At 37.3% G+C, this 25,971-nt stretch overlaps 3 protein-coding genes and 1 pseudogene across 5 annotated transcripts; 1 reads left to right on the top strand and 3 right to left on the bottom strand.

The window, feature by feature from the left end:
• The first annotated feature begins 80 nt into the window (after positions 1-80).
• Positions 81-2,244, top strand: LOC103832519 (annotated as a pseudogene).
• On the bottom strand, positions 2,212-7,272 carry LOC103832311 (F-box protein At1g78280). The gene is made up of 16 exons (XM_009108291.3): positions 6,999-7,272; positions 6,789-6,899; positions 6,225-6,271; positions 5,988-6,130; positions 5,695-5,892; positions 5,423-5,622; positions 4,977-5,076; positions 4,312-4,893; positions 4,104-4,226; positions 3,952-4,032; positions 3,541-3,875; positions 3,252-3,470; positions 3,078-3,165; positions 2,838-3,000; positions 2,594-2,759; positions 2,212-2,497 (listed from the first exon to the last, which is right to left on the bottom strand). The coding sequence occupies exons 1-16, from the start codon at positions 7,139-7,141 to the stop codon at positions 2,371-2,373; spliced, it is 2,826 nt and encodes a 941-aa protein (XP_009106539.1). The 5' UTR covers positions 7,142-7,272; the 3' UTR covers positions 2,212-2,370.
• Positions 7,273-7,931: 659 nt separating this feature from the next.
• Positions 7,932-10,553, bottom strand: LOC103832310 (phospho-2-dehydro-3-deoxyheptonate aldolase 1, chloroplastic). The gene is made up of 5 exons (XM_009108290.3): positions 9,989-10,553; positions 9,643-9,920; positions 9,077-9,353; positions 8,707-8,952; positions 7,932-8,412 (listed from the first exon to the last, which is right to left on the bottom strand). Exons 1-5 carry the CDS (start codon positions 10,484-10,486, stop codon positions 8,155-8,157), a joined length of 1,557 nt encoding a protein of 518 aa, XP_009106538.1. The 5' UTR covers positions 10,487-10,553; the 3' UTR covers positions 7,932-8,154.
• Positions 10,554-11,160: 607 nt separating this feature from the next.
• Positions 11,161-25,826, bottom strand: LOC103832309 (RNA-binding protein 24). Of its 3 annotated transcripts, XM_033275368.1 has the most exons (8): positions 16,800-25,826; positions 16,587-16,710; positions 16,118-16,238; positions 15,715-15,751; positions 15,388-15,410; positions 12,287-12,552; positions 11,547-11,668; positions 11,161-11,467 (listed from the first exon to the last, which is right to left on the bottom strand). In XM_033275368.1, exons 1-7 carry the CDS (start codon positions 16,983-16,985, stop codon positions 11,568-11,570), a joined length of 858 nt encoding a protein of 285 aa, XP_033131259.1. In that variant the 5' UTR covers positions 16,986-25,826; the 3' UTR covers positions 11,161-11,467; positions 11,547-11,567. The 3 variants fall into 3 exon arrangements, with proteins under 3 accessions (XP_033131259.1, XP_033131258.1, XP_033131257.1); XM_033275367.1 differs by having other exon boundaries at positions 11,268-11,668; positions 12,287-12,545; positions 15,381-15,410; XM_033275366.1 differs by having other exon boundaries at positions 11,268-11,668.
• Between the last annotated feature and the right edge of the window lie 145 nt (positions 25,827-25,971).

Below are 25,971 nucleotides of genomic sequence, written 5' to 3'. Positions count from 1 at the left end.
AAAAGTTGTATTTCATATGTTTACGAATAATATTTTTATATGTATTAATAAATTACATTTTTGATTATAAATAATTATTTTCTAAAATTGTATATCAGTATTCAGTGGTAAGTAAAAATTGTATATTAATATATGGATTATTTCCCCCCATCTCGTGGAATTACTGTAATATTGGGTTATATGAGGTTGATAGAAATGATACAATAATGGAAGCAAGTTGGGTTAGCAAAAAATGGAGACAGCTCATAGGAGGAACACATGTGTTGTGAGCATGTCAGGGGGGGGGGGGGATCCAAAGGACTCTTTCTTGTCCAACTCATCTTTTCACATTTTAAATTTAGTTTGCATAGTTTTCTTTTTGGGCAACACATCTATAAATTTTAATACACTACTACATAAGCGATTTCCACGAGATTTTCTTGAAATAATTTATTTGCTAGTTGTGATGATGTTTTAAAATAATAGTGTTCTGTAATCGAATTCAAGTCAATGGTGTTTGGATTGCCTCACCCTAATCTCTCTTATTAAAACTAGACACGGTTTACTCGACAGCTCTTTGTGTAAGTGAATTTCCTAAAATAGAATAAGATTGGTTTTGTCCTTCACAGTTTGTTCATTATATATTCATCCAATACTTATCCATGAACCATGCATGATTATGTTCTTTCATATCTTACTTCCTTAAGTTGTTTCAACTTTATTTGTTTTTTTTATGGAACATTGTGTTGATAATGGCTTTGGACAACCGAATATAGAGTTAATGTGATAGTATACGTTTCATGCCTCGGAAGAAAGCATGCTTGACAAGTCGGCATGGTTAAACGCTAGACGCGTCTCTTTACGCGATGACATCTAATACTTTGTTAGTGTTTCTCCAGTCTCTCACAAGGAATGCGTTGCACGTTACAAGTAATACATAGGCTTGATCTACTTGTTAAAATTTTACTCTGAATTTAACATTAATAGAATAGATATAAGACTTTTTTGGAGATAAATAATAGTTGGAAATCTAAATACCACCACATTTGTCACGTGTCAAGTTCTCCATCGATCCTTAGTCACATAAACATACAAAATGAAGTCAGAAGCAGATTCCCAAGAAGATCAAATCACTTCCTAAAATTCCGTTGAAAGTACCTCCAAATGTTAGTTCCTTGCTGTTTAAGTATTTGGCAAGATATTCTCTCTTTAATTGGTTCTTCTGTGTTCTGAACAAGAACAGATAAGCTCTGTCTGTCTCGATTCCTCATCCCTCTCTCACATTATCTTATAGTTAGACACGTGGGTTTAATTTCTTTGTCTTTTTATTTAATAATATTGAGAAAATATATCATTTATAGAAACAGAGAAGCTATACTTATGTAGTTGTGTGTGTGTGTTGCAGAGTATGGAGAGGTATGATATAGTGAAGGATATAGGGTCTGGTAACTTCGGAGTAGCGAAGCTGGTCCGTGACAAGTTTTCAAAAGAGCTTTTCGCTGTTAAGTTCATCGAGAGAGGTCAAAAGGTCTTTCTCTCCTTTTACTCTCGTCCCACACTCTAATATGTGAGCTAGTTCAAAGGAGTATGCTAGTTCATAGGAGTATGCTCTAATAATAATATTAAGTTTTTCTGTCTTGTGTGTTGTGAAGATTGATGAACATGTACAAAGAGAGATCATGAACCATAGGTCACTCAACCATCCCAATATAATAAGATTCAAACATCTTCTCTCTCGGATATTCATTGCTAACCCTGAGAAGGTAGACGTTGTTACTATCTCGTTTTCACTACTCTGTTCCTGACTACGTTTCAGATGATTGCAAACATCTTCTCTCTCGGATATTCATTGCTAACCCTGAGAAGGTAGACGTTGTTACTATCTCGTTTTCACATTTTCATTTGAAAGATGATTAATGTGTGTAATTGGGAGTGCAGAGAATAACAATGGAGGAGATCAAGAATCATTATTGGTTTCTCAAGAATTTGCCGGTGATGTCAGAAAGATCACCGAGGATGAACGATCAGCCGTCTCAGACAGAGGAAGAGATAGTGTGGATCATCCAGGAAGCTCGGAAGCCGATCGCCGGAGCTTCTGGACTCTCCGGTGCTGGTGGCTCAGGTGGAAGCAGCAGTGGTGCAGTTGGAAGTAGTATGGATCTTGATGACTTAGATATTGATTACGACGATATCGACACTGGTGATTTCGTTTTGTGACCATTCTTTTTCCAGTTACATTACCAAAACAAAGAGATTTCATTACAGCTTTCTTCTACACACAAACGTGATTATAAAGTTCTTTACAGCTTTGATTTATTTTAAACACAGTGGTTCAATGTCATAATTTAAAATTATATTTAAAAATATAAATTATTGGTTGGAAAGAGATCATCAGTACGAGTTAAGAAAACTCCAAGCAGTGAGCTCAACTTGTTCCCATGATTCAGCTGTTCGAAGTTCGTCCCAGATACTGAACATTGCACCCAACACATTATCTTCATGTAATATACAATAACACCTGCAAACCACCAATCAACAGTTACATTCCCATTTATATATATATACAACACAAGAAAAGCTTGAATGCTGAATTTTATTATGTTTATGAACTTACATTGTGCGGTAGGAAGGAGACAGCACTTTCTTCCTCATACTGTCTGCTGCTGCCGACTTACTTCTGATTAAAGGAAGGCCGTAGCTTTCTAGAAGCTTCTTGAAAAGATCAGTGTCCCCTCTAAACACGTCCAAGTGTATTGGTATCAAGTCGAAGATGGGATCCCCTGCAATTTTCCTTACTCTTTCAGTAAACTATCCAAATTTGCAGTTTTGATCCTATTCAGATTATAGATTTAGGATACCTATGGATAAATCGCTGAAGTCAAGAATATGACCGGGACGCCATGAACTGTGTTGACCATCTACTGAATCATCATCTGCGTATGGTTCCATGTGGATGTTGTCGTCCATGACGTCCGAGTGTATCCAGGTGCAGGGCTTGATTTCATCTCCAACATCTGTGTCCTATGATCCACAAAAAAGGTTATATTAATAAGGAGGTATATTGACTCTTGAAGCAACAGCTAGATAAGAGAAGTAACCTTGAAAACATGAAGCAAGTCTACAAAGAACTCATCAGGAATGTATTCGTCTATTTTGTTCATCAGAGCCTTAGGAATAGGATTTCCCCTGAAAGATTTGAACGAAGATATCTCACCAACATTGAGCTTTTTAAGACCAAAATCAAATGGAAACAGAGTCATTAGAAGTAATACCAGTTTTCCAGACGATTAGTGACGTCCTTCTTCTTATGGCACAGATCATCAACGAAGACTTTCCATTCTGGTGGAATCTTCAACTCTTCATGACCTTCATTTGCATTCAATAACTCAGGACGTGTGACTGGCGGATATGGCAGTTGATGAAGGTTTCGTAGCTGTTGTCCCAGAAAGGTAGCCAGGTTCTGAGCGTCGCTCCACGTCAGGTCATCTCTTCTGCAACAACAGCTTCAAGTTAATGATCATGCTTTTGGTTTAAAGATGGAGAAAGAAAGAAAGCACTCACAATTGGGCAAATATCTTCCCTTTGCATCTCTGTGTTATAATATACGGCCAAACATGTGAACTCAATGAACCAAAAGAATCGGGTGCTGGTGGCTTCCCCTTGTTTCTTTGTTGAAGTAGCGTTTTGTTCCAAATACCAAATGGGAATTCGCTGTTCAACATTGATGCATCGAAATTGAGACTGGAGCTAGTGAGAATGTCTGGGATTCTCTTCCCATCCCAAGGGACAACTTTGTAAGATCCGTTTTCGAAGTAGAGAATCCCGCTTGCTATAACCTCAGGGATATGGCTTTTCAAAGAAGAATTAGCCCGGCCAAGAATGTCATAAAACTCAAGCTGCAAAGAGTTTACAATTGTAACAGATGCACAAGCGATGCTAACATTATTCATTATTGTATAAAGATTTACTTACCTCAGTGCCAAGACCATACATAGACTGTTCCAGCCCTCCTTCCACAAAGAGTTTTACCGCATAGTCGGAAAACAGATAAACCTAATAGAAAAATAATAAGAGAATAAGAACAAATAGGTGAGAAGGTTTTCTAAGAGAGATAGTTAACTCACAGGATTGCTGCCAGTTCCGACTGGAAGCTTTTCATCTTCCGTAACAGACGGCAAGTTGTGGAAGGTGCATACTTCCTCTAGACATCGCAACCATTTCTCAGCGTTTAAAGCAATGCATGCTCCCTAATATGAAAGAACAAAGAAATGATGATGCAGAGAACTTATAAAGATATCTAAAGCTTCATCATAGTAGGAAACTATGAATCACCTTCCATATAAGATTCCTCAACTCCGGCTTGAGAACCCAAAGCTTAGATAGCCAGCCTCTCATTTCTCGTTGACCTACAGAGTTTCCCATAGACCACGGGAAGTTGTAATGGTCTCTTTCTTTATCAAGAAACTTCGACAAGAAATCGATATCATAAGAGAATCCATTCTTCCACATATTGTATCTCTTTGAGACTCCATTGGCATCCTCTTCGTGGTTCTCAGTCTCTTCCTCTCCGTTCATCCGTACCCTCTTCTCTTTCCTGGTGAGATCAGAATAGCTCAAAGTACTGTCGTCCTCACCGTGTGTTTCTTCTTCCTCCATCTCTTCGGAATTTTCATCATCAACAGCAAGAAGCCCAGCACGACACACCCCTTTGTGCTGATACCCAGGCGCCATGTCCAAACACACGAACCCAAAGTTTTCTTTGTTCACAAAATTCTGGGTGACAGCCACTGTTGGTTCAAGATTGAGGATGCAGTGCCACCAACCACTTGGAACATAAATCGTTTCGCCAGCTAGTAGTGTGCACTCAATCGGTTTGTCTTCGTCGGCTAGGAGTGGATAATAGTCTAACCACCACTGTGCATTGATCGAAAACTATTATCAGGATAACAGTAAAGATGAAACGAGAATGTTAGTACTTGAAAAGTTCGGCAATATACCTGCAGAGATGAGGGGGTGTCGATGCTGACGTCACCATCATCTTCATTTACATGGACTGTAACACCTAGAGGCACTTTTCCAGGGGGATACAACGCCCACCTATTTAAGCATACAATGAGATCATCCTCAATAGAAAAAAGAGAAGAGTAACGTCCAACAAAGTGCAAGGACTAGCGAGCTAGGTCACAGTCCCTTGGACCTATGAGACCTGATAACTACAAGTGTCTATTATCCTTCTAAGATAAAATCATGAAAACTTAGAAAACGATTAACTAAATGCAATATTTGATTAAAGTTCAAACAACAAACTTGGATGCTCCTGTTCAGTTCTACATTAATCTTCTAAATTGTATGTAGGGCTCTAATATGTCTAGTTGTCTACTACCAAACGAGTCTGCTAACAATTATAGAATAAAATATATATTCAAGTAAAAAAGGTGTTCACCTTTTCCGACCGCAAAGCAGGGTGTTCCAGGCGCTGGTAAGAGCTGGATCGACATGCCAAGATGCACCAGACCTCTCCGGACCAACTATAAGCCATCTGTATGGCGGACGGTTCTCTTTATCCAAGATCTCAAACCAATCTTCTTGAAACAAATAAGGCACGCTATAGTCTTTCAATAACTCGGGAGCAGCTTCTCCAAACTACACAAATGTTGAATCCTTAAGAATATTTTCATTTCACTGATGTGTGAAGAAAGCTTTATATAAATGTACCCTGTCATCGAAAACATAAAGAGGATCTTCATCCCTCTGGGTTTTCATATACGAGATGTAGTCCTTGAACTTCATAGAAATCTTGTTGGGACTCCTCTGAGAGATTCTAAATGGGACTTCACCATATTTCTCTGACAACTGGTCGATTGTCCATGTCTTACTGGCTGGCCAAGAATCAGCAAGGCCAGAGAGCAAAACCTAAACCATAGACAGGAGCACAATGTTATCAGGACACAACCTTGCACGGATGTAAAGAAAAACTAGATCAGTAAATAAAATGATTGGAGGCATACAGGTTTCTTAGCGTCGTATTCCTTGGTGAACTCATCCAAGGAGATGTCTCTCCTACGTTCAACATTCCCATCATCAAAAGAGAAGCCGTCAAGAGATGCATTACACCTATAGAATCGTTTATACAAGTACAACGAATTGAATCCTGCACCATGAGTAGAGAGAACCACCATGATCATATTAGCAAGAGAATAGAAATAAAAAACGACTACTTTATGAATCAACAACAAAGACTCTACCATCAAAATGCAAAGGCTTCCTATCATTATCTTGAGTAACTCCTTCTCTGTATATCAGAAAAAACAACCAATCATTACAATATCTAAAGCCAATTCGAATGTTTCATTGAAAATAATAATAATTATTATTTTATTAATCTGGGTATCTCGAGAGCCTAAGGTCTAGACTAATCTGCAAAGGGAGATGCAGAGTGTCCAAGAGCCTATGGAAGGTTCAATTCGAATGTTTCATTGAAATAATAATTATTATTATTTGATTAATCTGGGGTATCCTGAGAGCCTATGGAAAGTCCAGACTAATCTGCAAAGGGAGGTGCAAAGTGTCCAAGAGCCTACGGAAAGTTCTTTCCATTCGAATGTTTCATTGAAAAAAATATTATTATTATTATTTAATTAATCTTGCGTATCCCGAGAGCCTATGGAAGGTCCAGACTAATCCGCAAGGAGAGATACAGAGTGTAAATGAGAAATGTAACTCAGTTCCGTGCAGCAGGTGAATCGAACTGAAACGTGTCATCCCAGCCCCGTCCCCTTACCACCCGGACAAATTCAAAAGGTACTTACAGATGCAATGTGGTATTTTTCCAGGAGCCTTTATAGTCAAGAGGACCTTTTGCTCTCCTAAGGCACAAGCTCATCCACAGAGGCTCTTCGTTGCACAAAATGTACATAACACTACACATTCAAAAATTCGAATTCATCTCTACCTTAGCTCTTCAATTTTCTGATTATATATTGAAATCGATTCATAGAGTCTCAATCTAGAAAGAAAACCTGCTGACGCAAGCGAGGTGAGCGATGTCTCGAGGAGCAAGGTACTCGAGGAGAACGCATATCGTCTCGTCTGGGAGCACGCTGAGGCTGCCGAGCGCCTCCGGTCGCCGATCTCTCTGTCGAAACGCCGCCGTTTCGTCCATTTTGGTGCCTAATTCTCTCGTCGCGGTGGCGCGTGGTGATATGATTGGAGTCACCGTTGGTAAAATGACTTTCGCACGTTGTAACGCGTTTAATGGTATTCGAGAGTTTGGAATACGGTGTCGTTTTGGGCGAACGAATCTGATAAGAAGGGGAACAACATCGCGTTTAGCTTACGCGAAAATCGTTTTGTAATGGGATAAACGCGGTTCTTTTCCTTCCTTCCAGAAGAAACGAGAAAACGGCACGTAGTCTTTGGTTAATAAAGAACAGGAAACAACGCGTAGTGTCAATACTGGGCTAAAGCCCAAATCTGGATGGAGTGAGATTCCAAAATGAGCTTGTGATGTATAAAATTATGATCCACTAGATTTAGGTTAAGAGTAGCTGTAGACATTTTGTTGATGTAGCTGAATCTACTCTAACTGTAGAAATTAAATGAAAAAAATAAATGAAGTTCATACCACAATTTTTTTTTGCTTTAAAAAAATGAGAGAATTGGTAAAATAACCAGAACAAAAACAAAATTAGATTTTTAGAGCGAATGTAGAAAAAGATAGGAAAAAAAAAGAGAGAATGGAGGTTTTTTTTTTTTGGTTACACGGTGCAATTTCTTTTTAAAAAAAAGGTTTTTCAGTTATTTTTTTATTGTGGTTTTAGAAACTAGTCAAAACATGATTAGTAGTAATTTATATGGTCGTAAGTAAATAGAACTTAAAGGTAAAACCATTCGGTACTTTTGGTACAGCCCGACCAGTCTCACCCATAATTTCCAAACCACTCATGTGCAACTGTGTTTAACCTTCATTCATTGATAATGACAATTATCTTATTTGAACAAGAGAAAAAAAAACTGATGCAGTATCCGAAATACAACGATACAATCATGTATATAGTACATGCACTTAGGCAATGAAACTATTGTTTCTGGACGTAAGATAGAACAGACTAAAACGTGTCACGTAACCATAAGGTAGAGATAATAGTCATGTAAAATGTTTAGCTTCCCCGATTACTAGACAGCAAAAGCTTGTTGGGACTTGATCCGTCTCTTTCTGAGCCGTTCGGCAATGACGAAGGAGAGCTCAAGGGACTGCGACGCATTGAGACGTGGGTCACAGTGCGTGTGGTAACGCGAACCTAAGTCGTCAAAGGTCACTGTGCGGGACCCACCGATACACTCGGTCACGTTCTGACCTGTCATCTCCAAGTGAATACCTCCTGGATGACTTCCTTCTTGGTCGTGCACGTCGAAGAACGCTCTCACTTCAGCCTATTAGATAGATTCATTACCAAACATTTTAATAATACTTCTTGATTCATAAAACATGTATGATTCTTTTTTCTCTAACCACCTAACTTATGTTTCACCTAACTTTATCAACATTTCGTTATCTTACCTAACACAATGGCAACATTAATAGTTTATGATGTAACGGTATCAATCACATCTTTTGCAATAAGAAAGAAACTAAATGGTCACTCTCAATTTTTTTTCTGGTAAAAATGTTTAATTGGTCAGTCTCGTGTTAAAACACTAGTATAAACTTAATCAAGTGAAACGTACCAGGATGGAGTCAAAAGGACGTGTCTTGAGACCACAAGGAGCCTTAATGGTGTTACCGTGCATAGGATCACTAACCCATGTCACAATCTGTCCAGCCCCACGAACCGCTCTAATTAGATGAGGAAGTTTCACACGCATATTCTCTGCACCCATTCTTGTGATTATAGTTATCCTCCCGGGTTTATTATCAGGGTTCAGAATCTCAATCAGCTTCACCAGCTCGGCCGGGTCCATCTTGTTACTCACCTACACAACCATCCACAAAAAAACAATAAATATGGGTCTAGAAAAAGCAAGTTATTATTCATAAATCTTTTATCAAAAAAAGAAGAAGTTATTATTCACAGTTCATTAGATGATGTGCACATACTTTAATACCGAGTGGGTTTGCAATGCCTCTAAGGAACTCGACATGGGCGCCATCAAGCTGTCTGGTACGCTCTCCAACCCATACCATATGGGCAGAACAATCATAGTAGAGACCAGAGGTAGAGTCTAGTCTAGTCAGTGATTGTTCGTAAGGCAAGAGCAAACACTCATGAGATGTCCAAAAATCAGTTGTTTGCATTATAGGATGATCAAGCGTGAGCCCAGCAGCGTGCATGAAACCAAGTGCCTCATCAACCCGGTTAGCAAGTTCACGGTACCTAACCCAAAAAGGAACACACTCAAATAAACACATAGAACTTGAACTTAACATATATATATATAGTCTGTTATGTCTAACACCAACATGACCAGTCCTGAGATTTTAGGACTATAGACAATTTATAAAGAAACTTATTTTAAAAAAAAATTAAAAATAATTTTGGGGTTCTAAATTCATATAAATTACTCCATCTTTTAAAATTTTAGGGTCATAGGACAATGTTTCACTTGCCTATAATCAGGACCAATCCTAGACTTGCTAGAGACAAAAGCAGGCTTAAGTTTTACCTGTCTCCTTGCTCACTATGCTCAGCAAAATCAAGATTCCACTGAGTAACTCTCTGCATAGCAGCGTATCCACCAGTGGCAAAGGCTCTAAGCAGATTCAAAGTAGCTGCAGATTGACAATAGGCACTGACCATCCTCTGTGGATCAGGGATCCTTGACTTGGCATCAAAGGCATCTCCATTAATGTTGTCTCCTCTGTAACTCGGCAGCTTCACACCGTCTCTCTCCTCAAACGAGTCTGATCTCGGCTTAGCAAACTGACCCGCCATTCTTCCAACCTAAACCAATAATTAATTCGCCTAATCATCTAATTACCGTTTAATTTATGTATCTAAAACCGGTTTACCTTGATAACCGGAACCTGACCGCCAAACATCAAAACCGCACCCATCTGGAGAATGATCCTGAACGTGTCACGGATGTTGTTAGCGTTGAACTCCTTGAAGCTCTCGGCACAATCACCTCCTTGTAATAAAAACGCTTCTCCCATGGCGGCTTGGCCTAGCCTCTCTTCGAGCAGCCTAGCTTCGCCGGCGAACACGATCGGCGGGAAGGCTTCGATCGTCTTGAGAACCGAGTCCAGCTCCTTCTGATCCGGGTACTCCGGCTGCTGCAGCGCGGTCTTCGCCTTCCACGTCTCCGGAGACCATTTAGATTTACTCAAACTAACCCCGACGGGGTTCTTCACCGCCTGAGTCTTTGACGTAATGGATTCATTCTTGGGATCTATACCGGCGGAGATTCGTAGGAATGCCGGTCTAGAGGCGGAGGAGGAGAACGGTTGACGGTGGCGGATCGCCGGTTTGGTAGATGGGAGATTCAAGCCGCCGTACATGAGTGCCATTGTTTTGTCGTTTTGGTTAAAGAGAGACAGGACGTGTTTATATTTATATACCTGAGGAAGAGTTTTGAGTTGACGTCATCACATTGTGAAGGGCTTTTGAGTTCGGTAAGTACGAGAGCTTAAGTGGGTCCAGTGGTAGGTAGACTGTTTCTTTAAAGGGTATTTTTGCAATATAGTTTAATACGCCGTCGCCATAGATTTTCAATTCTATATGTAACGCTAACTGTTGGAGAAAGAGATATTCGGCCACGCAAAGATGGAAAAAAACGTTACAGTTGTTTAAAAAACTCATTTACACAAGATTTTTTGTATTTATATAACTCTAGAAAACGTGTACTACTCACCTCTCATTCTCTCTTCTTTTTATAACATTCGCTCGTGACACAATACCGCCACCGTCTCACTGTCATTGTCACCTTCTCATGAGTATAACGAGCTACAAAACATGGTTATGCTCCGGAAGACTAGGGCTACTGCACTCATCGTGTGTATCCTTGACGGATATCGAGATGGGCTTCACATTATTGGGCCTTATGTATCCGAAGCTCCGTTGGAATTGAAAAGCTCACTATAGGTCCATTAGTTTCCTAAAATGCCACTCAGTATCCATTGTGGCATTGTGCTGGCATTGAATGAAATTAACTCAAATGTTATAAATTAACAATTTCAAAAGATATACATAATTGCAATGATTCATAACTTTTTTGTTTCTCACTTGGGTTACATAATTTGGAACTCCAAAAAAACTGAGGGGATATAAAGGAGTAAAAAAAAGATAAAGGAGAAAGCAAGAATATGAATCATATAGCATAAAGTTGAAATTATTAGAATGGAAAATAACGAAAAAGAAGAACATGAAGGACACGGTTTGTATAGATTCCTTCAGAAAAATATGGAGATAAATACTATGACAAGAGTCTTATAAAGAGATAGACAGTCTTGACTCTTGGGTCGTCTTCTTGGGGCTCAAGTCACATAGCTCTGGTTGAGAAATAAATGAATTAGGTGTTTGTAATTTCAGGTGCAGCGAAGAGAGAGATAAAAAATGTGAAGATTGTACAAATTGGGAAAACGCAAGAGATCAAGAAGAAATTGGTTCTTTATTGTTGCCCGTTGTGATTTCAGGTGCAGCAGCTGTTGTTGCCTCGCCTTCTGCTAGTACTTGTTCTGGTGGTTCAGATTCTGGAGAAGAAAAAAAACTATTGATTAAAAATATATACTGATGAATTAAACTAGATAGTAGTTACAGTTTAGTCTGATTCATATGAAAGTTTTTCAGCTTTTTCTATAGAATAGTGTATTTGATCGTTAAATTGATTAGAAACTAATTGCATGATCACTGTTGGCATAAAACACAAAACACACACAGTCCAAAACATATATGTGTGTGTAGAGATGTTGACAGTGTATGTTGGCTTCACTGGCATGGAGACCAAATTGACAGATGATGGAGAAGAGACACATATACCAATATATTGAAAATAGACAGCTCATTCCACATGCATCCTTGATTGGCTCTTCTCTCCAATCATTCACTCTCCTTTTCTTTTCTATTTCTTCACATAAATGGTTGAAACCCATATCCCTATTTTTTTACTTATAATGTGCATAGTTACATTTGTTTCTTTGTGAAATATTTAGACAAGTTGACTATGTTTAGATGTTTATACCCTTTCTAAAAATTAAACTAATTAGCAATGGATATATTAGTCCATGTTACTTATATTTCATGTCACTTTTTAAATCATCTTTTATTTCAAATGCAGGATTCGTAAACAACAAAAGAAGGTAAGTACGCACCAGTGAAAGAAGATAGTGGTCCTTGGAGTGGAGGTGCAAAAGAAGAATTGGATGGGTAAACGAGGAAAGGAGAAGTAAACCGTTGATGATGATGTTGTTGAGGGTTATATGGTTGAGGAAGATGATGATGATGTTGGTATGGCACTCTAGGAGCTTGAAGAGAATAGCCGTAATAGTAAGGAGAAGGCATGATGGCTGCTGATGATGATGGTGATGTGGCTCCTCCTCCATATAGCTGTTGCTGCTGCTGATAGTATTGTGCTTGTGCCGCTGCTGAGATCCAAGCCTACAAAGAATGGGAAGAACTTTCAAATGCTGAAGCGGCTTTTTTCTTCCAGCGCTGCAGCATTAAATGGCTGGCTCTCGGGGATGGTAATTCAAGGCTGTTCCACAGATATGCTGAGTCCAGACAGGCTGTTAACCACATCCACTTCCTGGTGGGAGACTCAGGAAACCGCATAGAGGATCAAATGGGCATTCAGCAGTTGTGTGTAGATTACTTCTCAAACCTCCTCGGAGGCCCGGTGTCTCACCCCCTGTTTCAACAAGCAGATCTCGACCTTCTATTTGATTTTAGGTGTACTGCTGATCAAGCTGCGGTTTTTGAGAAGAAATTCACTCCAGAGGAAATTAGAAACGCCTTCTTCTCAATGCCCAAAAACAAGACGGGAGGACCTGACGGCTACTCTGCGGAATTCTTCATAGCAACGTGGTCGATTATTGGCCCGGAAGTAACTGATGCTATCTTAGAGTTCTTTGAGTCTGGCTGCCTCCTCAAGCAGTGGAACTCGGCTTCTCTTGTGCTCATCCCAAAGATCCCAAACGCCTCAAGCACCTCTGATTTCAGACCTATTTCATGCCTCAACACAGTCTATAAGGTTATATCTAAACTTCTGGCTTCAAGGCTGCTTGACATTCTACCACTCATGATCTCAAAGTCACAATCGGCGTTTCTTCCGGGGAGGCTCCTTGCGGAGAATGTTCTTCTCGCAACCGACCTAGTAAATGGCTACAACACTCAAACCTCCTCCCCCCGTGGTATGCTTAAAGTGGATTTGCGAAAGGCTTTCGATTGCCTTAGATGGGATTTTATCTTGGCCTCCCTCCGTGCACTAGCGATTCCGGAATCTTACATCAGCCTTATCTCCGAGTGTCTTACGACCGCGTCTTTCTCGGTCTGCGTTAATGGGGCTTCTGGTGGTTTCTTCAAGAGCACGAAAGGGATCCGGCAGGGAGATCCCTTATCACCTTATCTGTTCGTCCTTGCCATGGAAAGTCTATCTCGTCTACTAGCTGCGCGCTATGAATCAGGCCTTATAGGCTATCACCCGAAGACAGAGCAGCTGAAGATCTCTCACCTTATGTTCGCAGATGATGTGATGCTATTTTTTGATGGAAGTGGAAACAGCTTACATGGAATCTCTGAATGTCTGGATGATTTCGCTTCTTGGTCGGGCTTACAAATGAATATGTCCAAGACTGAGTTATTCACCTCGGGATTAGACCAACGTGAAACCGCAACCATGGCCTGTTATGGTTTCACCTCTGGTGCTCTCCCTATACGATATCTCGGGCTTCCCCTTATGGCGCGCAAGCTTAAAATCTCAGAGTACTCCCCGTTGATAAACAAGATCACCGCGAGGATGAGAGCATGGTCTGTCAAACTTTTATCTTTCGCTGGGCGCCTTCAGTTATTGAAAACAGTCATCTTTGGCACTGTAAACTTCTGGACCTCAGCATTCATGCTTCCCAAAGGCTGTATTAAGGCTATTGAATCCTTGTGTTCAAAGTTTCTTTGGTCTGGCAACTTAGACAAGAGGGGTATCGCAAAGGTTGACTGGCTAACTGTTTGTCTACCCAAAGAAGAAGGGGGTCTTGGTCTACGTAATTTGTTGGTGTGGAACCAGGTTCAGTGTCTTAAGTTCATATGGATTTTGCTATCTTCTACTACATCACTATGGGCGGATTGGCATAGAAACATCCACCTGTCGACGCGATCCTTTTGGACCTTAAGCCCCTCTCAATCGGACTCTTGGGTTTGGAAGCGACTGCTCAAGCTTCGCCCTCTGGCCGCTCAATTCTGCTTCTCTGTTTTGGGGAATGGCAAAAAGACTAGCTTCTGGTACGATACTTGGACTCCTTTCGGGCAACTTATCACCTACATTGGACCTGCGGGTCCGAGAGCGCTGAGAGTCCGTAAAGATGCACACGTCGCAGACACGATCAGAGAAGCCACTTGGTCCCTGCCTCATCCGAGATCCCAGCAGGAAGTGGACCTCCACACACACCTCACTACTATATCTCTGCCTTTAAACTCTGATATTGATGATGTTTATATTTGGATTGCTGGTGATTCCTCTTTGAATGTTTTCAGCTCGGCTGCAACATGGGAGGTGATGAGACCAAGGCAAGATGCAAAGGACTGGTTTGAGGTTGTATGGTTCAAAGGTGCTGTCCCAAAACTGGCCTTCAACATGTGGATAGCGAACGCGGACAGGTTACCAACAATGTCTAGACTGGCATCATGGGGCATTCCGGTCTCCCCTAACTGCGCTCTATGTTCATCATCATCTGTTGAAACGAGAGATCACCTAATGCTCTCCTGTCATTTTACTGCTAACATTTGGAGAGAGGTCTTCATCAGATGCCACCCGCCAAGAACAATGATCACGGATTGGGCAGAGCTCCTCTCTTGGATCCGAAGTCCAGTTTCCTCACCCCTTTCTCTGTTAAGGAAGATAGCTGTGCAGTCAGTTATTTACCATGTTTGGAAGCAGAGAAACAATATGGTCCACAACCAGAAATCAGTTACACCGTCTATTGTGTTTCAGGGTATAGACAGGGAGATCAGAAACATCATTTCCTCCAGGAGACACAACAAGCGCTTCAGGCCTCTCATGACCCTTTGGTTGAGATAAAACTAGATTAGCTTAGCTATCTTTTGTTGATGTTATTCCCTTTGTCCCATCTTGTTTTTATTCTTTTTTGCCAAGACGGTGCAGAACTAAGGTCTTTACTTTGTAAAATCTTTCTTTCATCTATGATATTTACAATTTAGCAAAAAAAAAAAAAAAAAAAAAAAAAAATAGTATTGTGCTTGTTGCAACTGTGTGTTGTACAGTGCCTGTAGAATGTGTATATACGATCACCATAATCATAAGCAATGTCTATGTGTGGTTCAAAAAGAAAAGCAATGTCTATGTTTACAACACAATACATGTGCTCATGTTTTCATGCATTATGTAAGTGGTCGACATGCGCAAGATACGTTGTACGTAAAATCACATTATTAATTTCATATCTTGCACTTCATGATTACATTCAATTTTGCTTTAGATATATATATGCATATATTGGGCATGTGTATGTCAGCATATATACGTGTTGTATGTGTCATACAAATGTAGGGGAGAGAAAGAGAAACTGACTTGGTGGTATCCAAACTGATCAGGGTTATAGGTGTACCTGAAAAAACGAATAGTTAAATGAATAAAAAATTATAGAAGCAAAAAATAATCTAGTTGTTTATTTATTGTTTTTGAAATATATTTTTACTACAGAGAACATCTTATAATCAGCATTTTCCTATAGTATTACCTCAATTATATATACATTGATGCAGGGCTTTCTATCTACATATATTTATGTTTTGATATTTACAGCCTGACAACAAGTGGCTCGATTGATGCATTAAATTGTCTCCAACCATTTCTATCTCAATGGACCATCATCTCCTTATCTATGCAAAACATTTATAATTGATCTCTCCTAAACTGAATACACGAGCTTCACAATAATTGGAGCCAGTGGAAATATATATATATAGCTCACCCATAGGACGGGTACATGAGCTGGTGGCCAGCTGCAGCCGGTGGCAGTGGTGAAGCCATCCCAGTATAGGCTGATGGTCCTCCACTTTGGTACTGACTCGGACTTCCTGTTTGTCCTCGACCTATAGTGAAAGAGAACACAAAATAAAATAAAAATCTATTATGGAACTTTTACATTAGTACTTTATGATTCAAAATTAGCAATTCTATGATGTGTTTTCTAATAATTTTTAAAAATGTTGGTATCCTCAAAACATCATTGAACAATGTACTTATTCTATAACTCCAACGATTACAGCTAATCTCGTTAACGTTACACGATAAAAGACAACAAGAACAAGATAAAATATTCTCTTGATAACGTACCAACCCATTTTAATATTATTATCAAATATTAAAGATAATCCTCCACCTCCGGAATGAACAAAAAATATAGATTTACGGTTATAGTTTTAAGTTTATAAACAAACCTCGAGGTGGCGATGGTCGAGGCCGTCCAAAAGAAGCAATGTTACAATTTGCTTTTCTTCCGTCGATCACCGGGTTTGGCTCAGCCACGGCTCTCGTCGCAGAGTCCGCCTCTCGAAACGTGACCTAAATAACGATTGGAAAAATACAAAAAATAATAATTATTTAAATAGAGTTCTTGAGTCTAAGAAAGTTAGAGAAAACCAAGAGCTTACGAAACCGTAGCCTTTAGATTTGCCAGTATTTTTATCGGTGATGATGACTGCTTCAAGAATCTCTCCGAATTGATCGAAGTAACGACGCATCTCTTCGGTGGGAGTTTCCCATGCTAATCCTCCAACAAAGACTTTGGTGTAAGTCGTGTCTCCGAACGGTGATCGGTAATAGCTAGTTTGAGACATTTGTTTCAAATAGTTATTAGAATTTAATAACAAATAATATGGTGTTTTCCGATGATGATGTTGATCATACAGCACCAACAAAACAAATAAATTTGAAAAAATAAATTTAATATGGAAAGAAATGAAGAGGAATAGAAAAGAAAGGAAAGGGATTTGCAGTGGACAGAGTTGGCTTCTTTATATCATCAAATGATGTTTTTGATTGGGCAAAGAGAAGTGAGACCAATCAAAAGGTTGCAATCCGCAACCCTTGATCCAGTGTCGTATTGGGTCCGACCCTACGCAAACAGAGAGGGAGAGAGAGAGAGAGAGATGTAGAGAGAGAAGGAACAAGATTGTTTTGAGATGTTAGAATTGGGATTGGAGGGTTTTGTAAGAAGAAGGAAAAAGATGTGACAAGGCAGCACTTGAGTATGTCTTGGCTGTCTAATTTGCCAGGTTTTATCATTATAGCTCCTCCACAACTTTCCTTCTCTATTATATAATTAGATACCACTTCTTTTCTATTATAGCGACGTTCTTCTTGCGTATTTGATCATTTTAATATAGTTTTAATTCTCTATTAACTATGCTAAATCTCAAAATAACAAGGTACTTATTGCTTACCAGATAGTGTAATTGATTATTTCTGTTAATGTTTAACTAGTTTAATCAATTTGTAGATTTTAAAGAATCTCAATTCTTTTTATGATAATATTAGTAAACTAATAATGTTCATACTGAGTTTACATTATCATACCAGGATTTAAAAGGAAATAAAAGATACAATATGATTATGTAGTTATTTTATATATGTCGTTAAGATATTAGGTGATTAGGGAAATATCTATGATAATATTCCTTAAATCACTAAAGTACATTTAATAATATGCGGATCATGTCAAATTACAGTTGTTTAATACAGTATTTTGTTTTTATCTTTTCCCATGTTCTCTTTTGAGTTGGTCTCTTGTTCTCTTCCTCCTGCTCGTCTCTGTAGGTTTCGTGTAGCACAATTCTACTGATGATCAAGTTCTTCACACTAAAATTAGTATATACTATTTGTACAATATTAATTTAAATGCATTTGTATATAGAAAATATTGAATAATGGAACTTATTCCTTATACTCACATGCTAACATGTACTTAACCTTCTCTTTAATCATCAGCTTACTGGAAAGCTATGAACAGACGAACAAGAACAGTCTGGATTTTAGAATTACATTCTTTCTGTTCCTTATATCTTTTTCATACAATTCTGTAGTTCTAAAGTCTCTGATTTAATTACAATATAATTATGGGGCATAATTCCTGATCCTATCATCTGATTTAGGTATATATTTATAAAAAACGACATGCATAGCTAACTGACAACCCGATGTTATTATTTAAATAAACTATATTAGCTGCTGCACTCATTCATATTGTCAAATTGATGTGGAGTGTATGTGTTGTTTGTGTATCAAATATCAAGTATTTATTTAGTGACTAAGCCAAACAGATTTTGTAATGAGTTTTCATGATTAGTGGAAGTCCATTATTCTTTCCACCAAACCATGAGTAGAAATAAATAAAAATATTGACGAAGAGGCTCTTGACTTTTGGGTAGATCACTTTGACGATTTCTCATCCTCAATGTTTACGACTTTGGAACTACAATTATAAATCAGAAAGATCATGTTGTCATCCTCCTTATTTAATCATCCAAATTTAGTGTCTAGTGCAATATTTAACTTATTCCATCATATATGCGGTTTCAAGCGACGTTAGTCGTTGGTGTATAATCCAAATTTCGTATTCTTAGATTATATGAGACGACTCTTGCTAATAAAAAACAGTTATATTGGACGCTCTTGCTAAATTGTTATTATTCTCTCTTTATATTCTCTTAGCATACCTTCATGATATTAGATATATGTATATATATATATATATAATTATTTTAAAATTTTAACGTACATAGATGGAATATTATACACTAATACACTAATACTTCTAAGCATTGAGATTTCTCCTGTTTTTTAGTTATCTGAATTTTGTATGTTAGGTCTTTCTTTTTTTGTTACACATTGTGGATTGTTTCTTTTTATTTGACCTATATGCAATGCATATAGCTAAAACTAAAAGACATATACATGCTGTAAAGGACTACATCATGAGATGAGCTCATTGCAGAGCATCTTTCATAGACACACGTACGCACGACCATCCTTGTTCATCATCATCTTTTTAAATCCACATCTTTGGTTTTATTTTCTGAACTAAGTCCACCTTATATATTAGAATGTTATAGTTTTATCCTTACATATAATACAACTCGAAATTTACTATCTGCATATCCAATCCCTTATAATTCATATGTGTCTATGTGAACTGTTTTTTTACACGATAATGAGGAATAAGGATAGTTGTGGTGGAGCCAGGAAACGTGGCAAATAGGAGAGACAGTTGGAAGAAAGTTTGGAAAGAGCTGTAAGAAGAAATTGGAGAGATTCTATGAACTGTCAGCTCCTTCCACGAGGACTTCCTGTCACACTTACCTGCTCTCAAATAGGTTGTCTGAAATACAAAATTTGCAAATAGTGGTAATCAGTGATTTAAATTTAAATTTTATTTCAACAATTATTGTTTTTGGTTCTTTTAGAAACATGCTGCATTGCTGCTGTGTTCACATTATATTTATACCATATTACTGGTGGTATTTTATTAAAAGCCATTTTAATTCTTATTTTGACTCAGTTCCAAAAAGAGCATGAGAATAAGACATAAAGTTTAGTTTTGAGTGACAAGGCATCTGGGGTGGTGGCGCAGTTGGCTAGCGCGTAGGTCTCATAGCTACTGAGTGATCCTGAGGTCCAGAGTTCGAGCCTCTCTCACCCCATTTTCTTTTATGTCAAATCCATTATCCATATGTTTTGAGAAAATTTGTGTAGTTTTCTCAGAGTCTCCATTAGATTCCTTATCAATACAACTGGCCCAAAACTAGTCATCAAAACCATATATATTGTATTTTCTAGTTTTAGCCTTTGGTAAGCCCATCAGGTTCGACTGCTTCCCCCCCTCCCTCCCCTCCCCTCTTCATTAACGACGAAGTGGGTCATTGGTCATGTCATGGTCATGAATGCATCACGAAGCAATTATTCGAGAGGATAAGTTAGTACAATGATGAAAAAAAACTAAAACATTAGGATATTGGTACCCATCTATATCATTTGAAAAGATCCACATATCATCACTTGAAAACTCCACGATATGGTGTATACTTTATATAAAGCTCATTCGTAATTACTTATCCCTTCAATTCTCTCACATGTTCCCTAAGTTCCGTTCGTATAAGTTCGTCCCTACAACTACAAATACACATTCATAGGGATGGCATCACATCAGTAACGTTTAAATTCATTAATCGCTGATTTTCCTTATGCAGTCTGTTCTTTTTTTTATTCAGTTATAGTTTAAAGATATTTTTTGAGTCGCTCAAAAGCTCTTCTTGAGTGTTGAACAATAAATAATGATTGGGTTGTGCAAAGAAAAGAAAAGGCTTTGATTTATATAGAGATCCACATGCAATGGCATGTGTGCACATGATAAACTTAAGAGCGACTGAGACTGTGTGGCAATGCCATTTTTAATATTTTGACGTGAAAGAGAAAGGGATAGGATAGAACCCCACCAGTGTTAAAGGAATTCACATGGAATTTCTCGTTAATTAATTATCTTTGTTACTATTCATTTCATAACTATTCCTTGAGGAATTTTGCAAAAGCACCTTTTTCTTTGATTTATCATATTTGTTCCTTCTCTATGCCATTTATCATCTACTATGATTGATGCCTTACATCGTTTTCCTACGACAATAAATCAATCAATCTTTTTTTTGAAAAAGAAATCAAGTGTTTTTTTTTGTAGTTTAGCATATTTGAATTAGCATTATGTCTTTTAGCAGATCAATATTACTTTGTGATTATTAGCTATGATAAATTGTTTTCATTTCATAAGCATCCCTTGGATTATTTAGCAAAGCTCTCTTTGTTTGTTTTTTTAACACCAAATGCTTATATTAAATTAAGGGTCTAATCGGCTAAGTTGGTTATAATAGGAGATCTTCGACCATAAACTGATAAACGAAAATAAGTAAAACATGACGAAAGATAGATGTGACTAAAAAGAGAAAATACTCATAGAAAAGCTTCGCTTGTATTCTTAAAGTCTGCATTCGAAAAACACAAAGAGGTCAAAATGATGTTGAAGAACTCAACCCATGAATTTTGATAGCAAAACGTCCAAAAACCTTCGTAGAAAATTACAGATTCGGTGAGAGGGTCACAATATCGATTCTGTGAAAAACCGTCAATGCTTGAAACGGCACAATGTTTATGTTTTTGTCTTACATCGAACAACTTATTACAGTCTACAAAGGAATAAATTGTTCAAGTGGATTAGAGTGGACAAAATTATTTTTATTGCTTGAAAATTTTATTCCTTCAAAAACTGTAATATCACGTGACGGTAATATGTTTATTTAATTTTTTCATTTTTTTGGTTAAACGTTATTTTCTTTTATTTAGAACTACATCGAAATCACAGCTCCATTGATTTTACAGCCTATATATAATACAAAGAGTGGTGGATTTGGTAGCACTTAAGGCCAAATTAGTTGAGCAAAATTAGGTCTAACTTTCTGTTAGGAAATTTTCTAATTGGCAAAATAAGATATCCACATCTATAAATTTGAAAAATGCAGAATATCTTTATGCAATTGGAATTTCATTTTTTGTTGGCATCCAATGAATATATATATATACACACATACTTAAATATTCCCTCTGTATCACTTTAAATGGTGTTTAAGAATTTTTATTTTATTTTATAATGTTATTTAAAATTTATGACCGATTAGAAAATGCTGTATTTTTTATTGGTTGAATTAATTTTATTTAATATTGCTTTTATATAACCAAGATAAATTATATAAATTTTTTTATTTTTTTAATTTTTGTACAAAAAACTTAAACACTACTTAAAATGATATGGAATGAGTACGAATATAACTTCACCGACTGAGTATTTTCATTTTCACCCTTCACTCGTTATGTCCGGCCGGTTTGGCTTCTTCGCGTCATGGACTAATGGAATTAAGAAGTGAGTTGTCACTGTGATTTATGATTATACATACATTAACAATGTGGGCAGTTCTCAAAAAAACAAAAAACAATGTGGGTTTGTTTTGTTTATATAAATCGATGCTGTGAGAAAGGAAAGAAAAGAAAAACAGCATTTTCGTGTAAGTATATTTATACTGTTTCATGCATCTTTTTACGAGGTAATAATAAACCTGGGACGTGCATGTATGTAATAATCATAAATGTGGACAATTTATGACAACTCTGCAAAGTGGTGCAAGCCAAGACAAAATGACCCATGCATACCTTGTGTCAACTAGATCTGCCGTCAGTCCGTCACACAGACAGGAATACCTATGTAACTATGAGTATATCACATTATACAAAGCAAGTTTTCATGTAGTGTAAATATATCCCAGATTAGTGAATAGTAGTAATGAAAATGTATGTAGTACAGTTATTAGTTATTACTAATAACGAGTAAAAAAGCGTATAGTGAGGTTAGGAAATAGGGCACTGACATCAATGGAAGGACCTCCACATTAACCTATAGTATATCAAAACTTCTAGGTCCAGTATATAAAATAATTAATAATTAGTAAAGTTGCTTCAAGTCAAATTTCAAGTAGAGATCCACAACACGGCTAGCTAATGCGGAACGTTTGACTATGGTTTGTGGCTGGTCGTAAAGAGAATAATAGCTGCACGAGTTAGTCGTAAGCGATATCCAAAGAACCGAGACAAAACGCTATATTGCCTCAGCCCTAGCAGCAGAAGCGTTAGCGTTACTTGCAGGCCTTTCAAAGGTTGCTTTCTCTGGCATCAAAGACGTGATCTGTTTATCGGATTCAAAAAGTCTTATTGATATAATCACAGGAAACAAGGCTGTGGTTGCTATTAGAGGGATACTCCATGACATTGGCGTGTTGAGTGCTTCCTTCAACTCTATCTCGTTTCGATTTATTTTTCGTGTTTGTAATGAACCGGCTGATAGGCTGGCAAAAAATGCTTTGTTTTAGCTCTCTAACAGTCTCTCTGAGATTGCTAGTACTGATGAACTTTAGTTGCTTAAATGAATGAATGAAGGTTTGAACAAAAAAAAAAAAAAAAGGCAAACCCAATTAAAGGATATAAATAATAATAATTTTCTGTCCAAGATATCAACCACTAGCTAGGTAAGTCAGTTGTACACTTTCTTGGATTTTAACGATAAAATGAGAAAAAAAATGTTATATATGCATTGGTCTAATCTTGTAAGTTTGTGCAAATTGACCATATATGTCAAATGTGTGATTCGTGAGTACTTCCAGACTTTTATTAAAGTTGTCACTAAACTTCTGTAAAATTTCTTCAATTTTTTACAGTAAATTATATATATATTTTGATTACTTTTGAAATGTTTTTCTATTTCTCTCTATATCTAAAGTCATCATAGGAAAAGCTATAAAACCATTGGGTTACACTTTATTCACTTTACATGGAAACCAATATTATTTCCAAAAGACAAACATGCGATAAATAAGCCATTTTTACGTTAGAATTTGTCAGTTTGTAAATAACTGGCCAACATTAGTCCTTAAAATTTTCTACAATCATCAGACCAAAGATGCTTTACTATATGAGTAGGGAAGACGACGTCTTGTGCAATATTCCTTGATATACATCGGATTGCACAAAGTTCATATATAGTAGTATAGTACCATGTCGGTGTGTCTATTCCATATTAATACTACAATTCATCCGTGAAGCACAGAAAGTCGCATGTGACGACTTGTAACAAATAATCTCTTTATCTTCTTTTTGGATCATACCAACAAAGGTTCGTCTTTTGTTGAAAAGGGATAAATTATATTTTCTTAGTTTTGAAAAAAATAAGGATTGAGCAAATATCGACCTGCCGGTGGATAATAACAGCATACGCTCTTTGATATAAATCAACGATATCCCCATGTTGCTTCTTATTTATCAAAGATATGACTCTTGTCGCATTTGTTCAGTTTCAATACTTTGACCTATCGCTAGAAGAACACGCGTACGTTCCAATTACATTGTATTTGACACGATTATCACGTTGTTTTAGATCCATACATACACAAACAAAATCTGATTAACTACAAGTTGACAATAGAGACTACCAGACACGATGTGAATACGCCGGGATATATTTTTCATACATCTCACGTCGCATAATAACCAGATATAAATCGGTAATTTTCAAAGCTCGTCGGTAGAAGTAGAACCCACTTCAATTCTGATTTATTTATTTTTTGTTCTTTTCCTCTTTTGTTTTATTTTGCATGCGGCGTACAATGGAATGAATATTGTCAAAAAGAAGAAGAAAGAATTGATATGTAATAAATAATCGCATAATTTATATCTAAATTAATCAAGTACAAAGGGGACATGGCTGAACAGCACATGTGATCCAGCAGATTAACCGATCCGTGAAGTTTTTTCTTTTTTTTTCTGTCACGGTCCGCTACACACAAGAGCTCGAATACCGTGCAAGCTAACTTATCCTATTACCCAAGCATCTCTGCTTCGACGATTAAAATATATGTAATCCTCTGTAAAAGGCGTACGGTTACAAACACCATCAAATCTACACACGTCGGAAATTATAAGCTACCGACATATCACCGCGTTTATGTGGGACCCACGTTTCTGAGTTATACTTATACCCAAAAAACTCCAAATATTTTGATACTTTTGTTATGCATTGATCCAATAAATTCTTTTCATACACAAAACTAGTAATATCATTCACTTACGCGCCAATACTTCTATAATGTAAACTACGTACTACACACTACAATATGATGTCATAGGATATACGGCAAAACGATCGAGCCGACCTACCGATAGTGCAATTATTATGTAATTATCCAAGAAGTGACAAATATGTACTAAACATATCAACATGCACCCTCTTGGCCTCTTCCACTTAGATTACGTACGTACATGAGTTATCAAACTTCGCATGAGTAGAAAATAAGTAATCTTGATATGCATGGTGATGTACGTCTCGAGATTTCGAATTGTTTTTTGGATAAAAAGAGATTTCGAATTGTTTTAAATAGATTTCTGAAGAAGAAGCAAAAGAAGAAATTTTAGCGAGCTCTGTCTTGTATTACCCCAAACTTGAAACTTATCGTGGTTGTCCGTTGGCGTGTACAAGCGGGCAACTGGTCTCCTACTAATGCGTTTGATAATAAATGAACGTGATTTTTTTTTGGTAAAAAATAAATGTGATTTGTGTAAGACTCTTTTATTTTATTTTTCGCAAAAATTAATTTTCGAATAAGAAGCCATATCATTTTTTTCCACTAATAATAAGAAAGCCATATCTATGTTGAAAAACGAAAACCAAATCGAAGACATTACCATTTGTTATCTAGGCCAAATTTCTGATCGCGAGGTAACTGGAAAAGAAAAAGATAATGCTGAGGCAAACTGGTATAGTCTTATCTAAACTCTGATTCTGAAGAAGCCAAGAAGTGACTCCTTTCGAAACTTGGCCTAAAACCGGCCAATTATTTGTTTTAGCATAGAACTGATCATGTGTTTTTCTTTTGTCGTCCATATAAATTCTAAACAATCCAAAAGTCTGAAGGACAAATGATGAAGTCCAAAAATGAAAAACGTACAATTAATATATTTTACTACTTGGTATTTTTAACCGAAGATTATATAACAGAACAGAGCGAGTAGTTATATCTTAGGATAATTTATATTATTATTATCATTAAGAATATTCTAACTTTTAATTTGTCAGCTACTCTATAGTATTAAACATCTGTAATGTTCCAGTCGAATTACTGAAAATTGAATTTGAAGGAGCCAATAAATATATTTGGCTTGTATGCACCGCCAATGTTTTCA

The sequence above is a fragment of the Brassica rapa genome, chromosome A07 (assembly GCF_000309985.2).
Source record: "Brassica rapa cultivar Chiifu-401-42 chromosome A07, CAAS_Brap_v3.01, whole genome shotgun sequence".
Taxonomy (NCBI): Eukaryota; Viridiplantae; Streptophyta; class Magnoliopsida; order Brassicales; family Brassicaceae; genus Brassica; species Brassica rapa.
The sequence above is the reverse complement of the archived record's forward strand: the minus strand, read 5'-3'. Positions and strand labels throughout refer to the sequence as shown.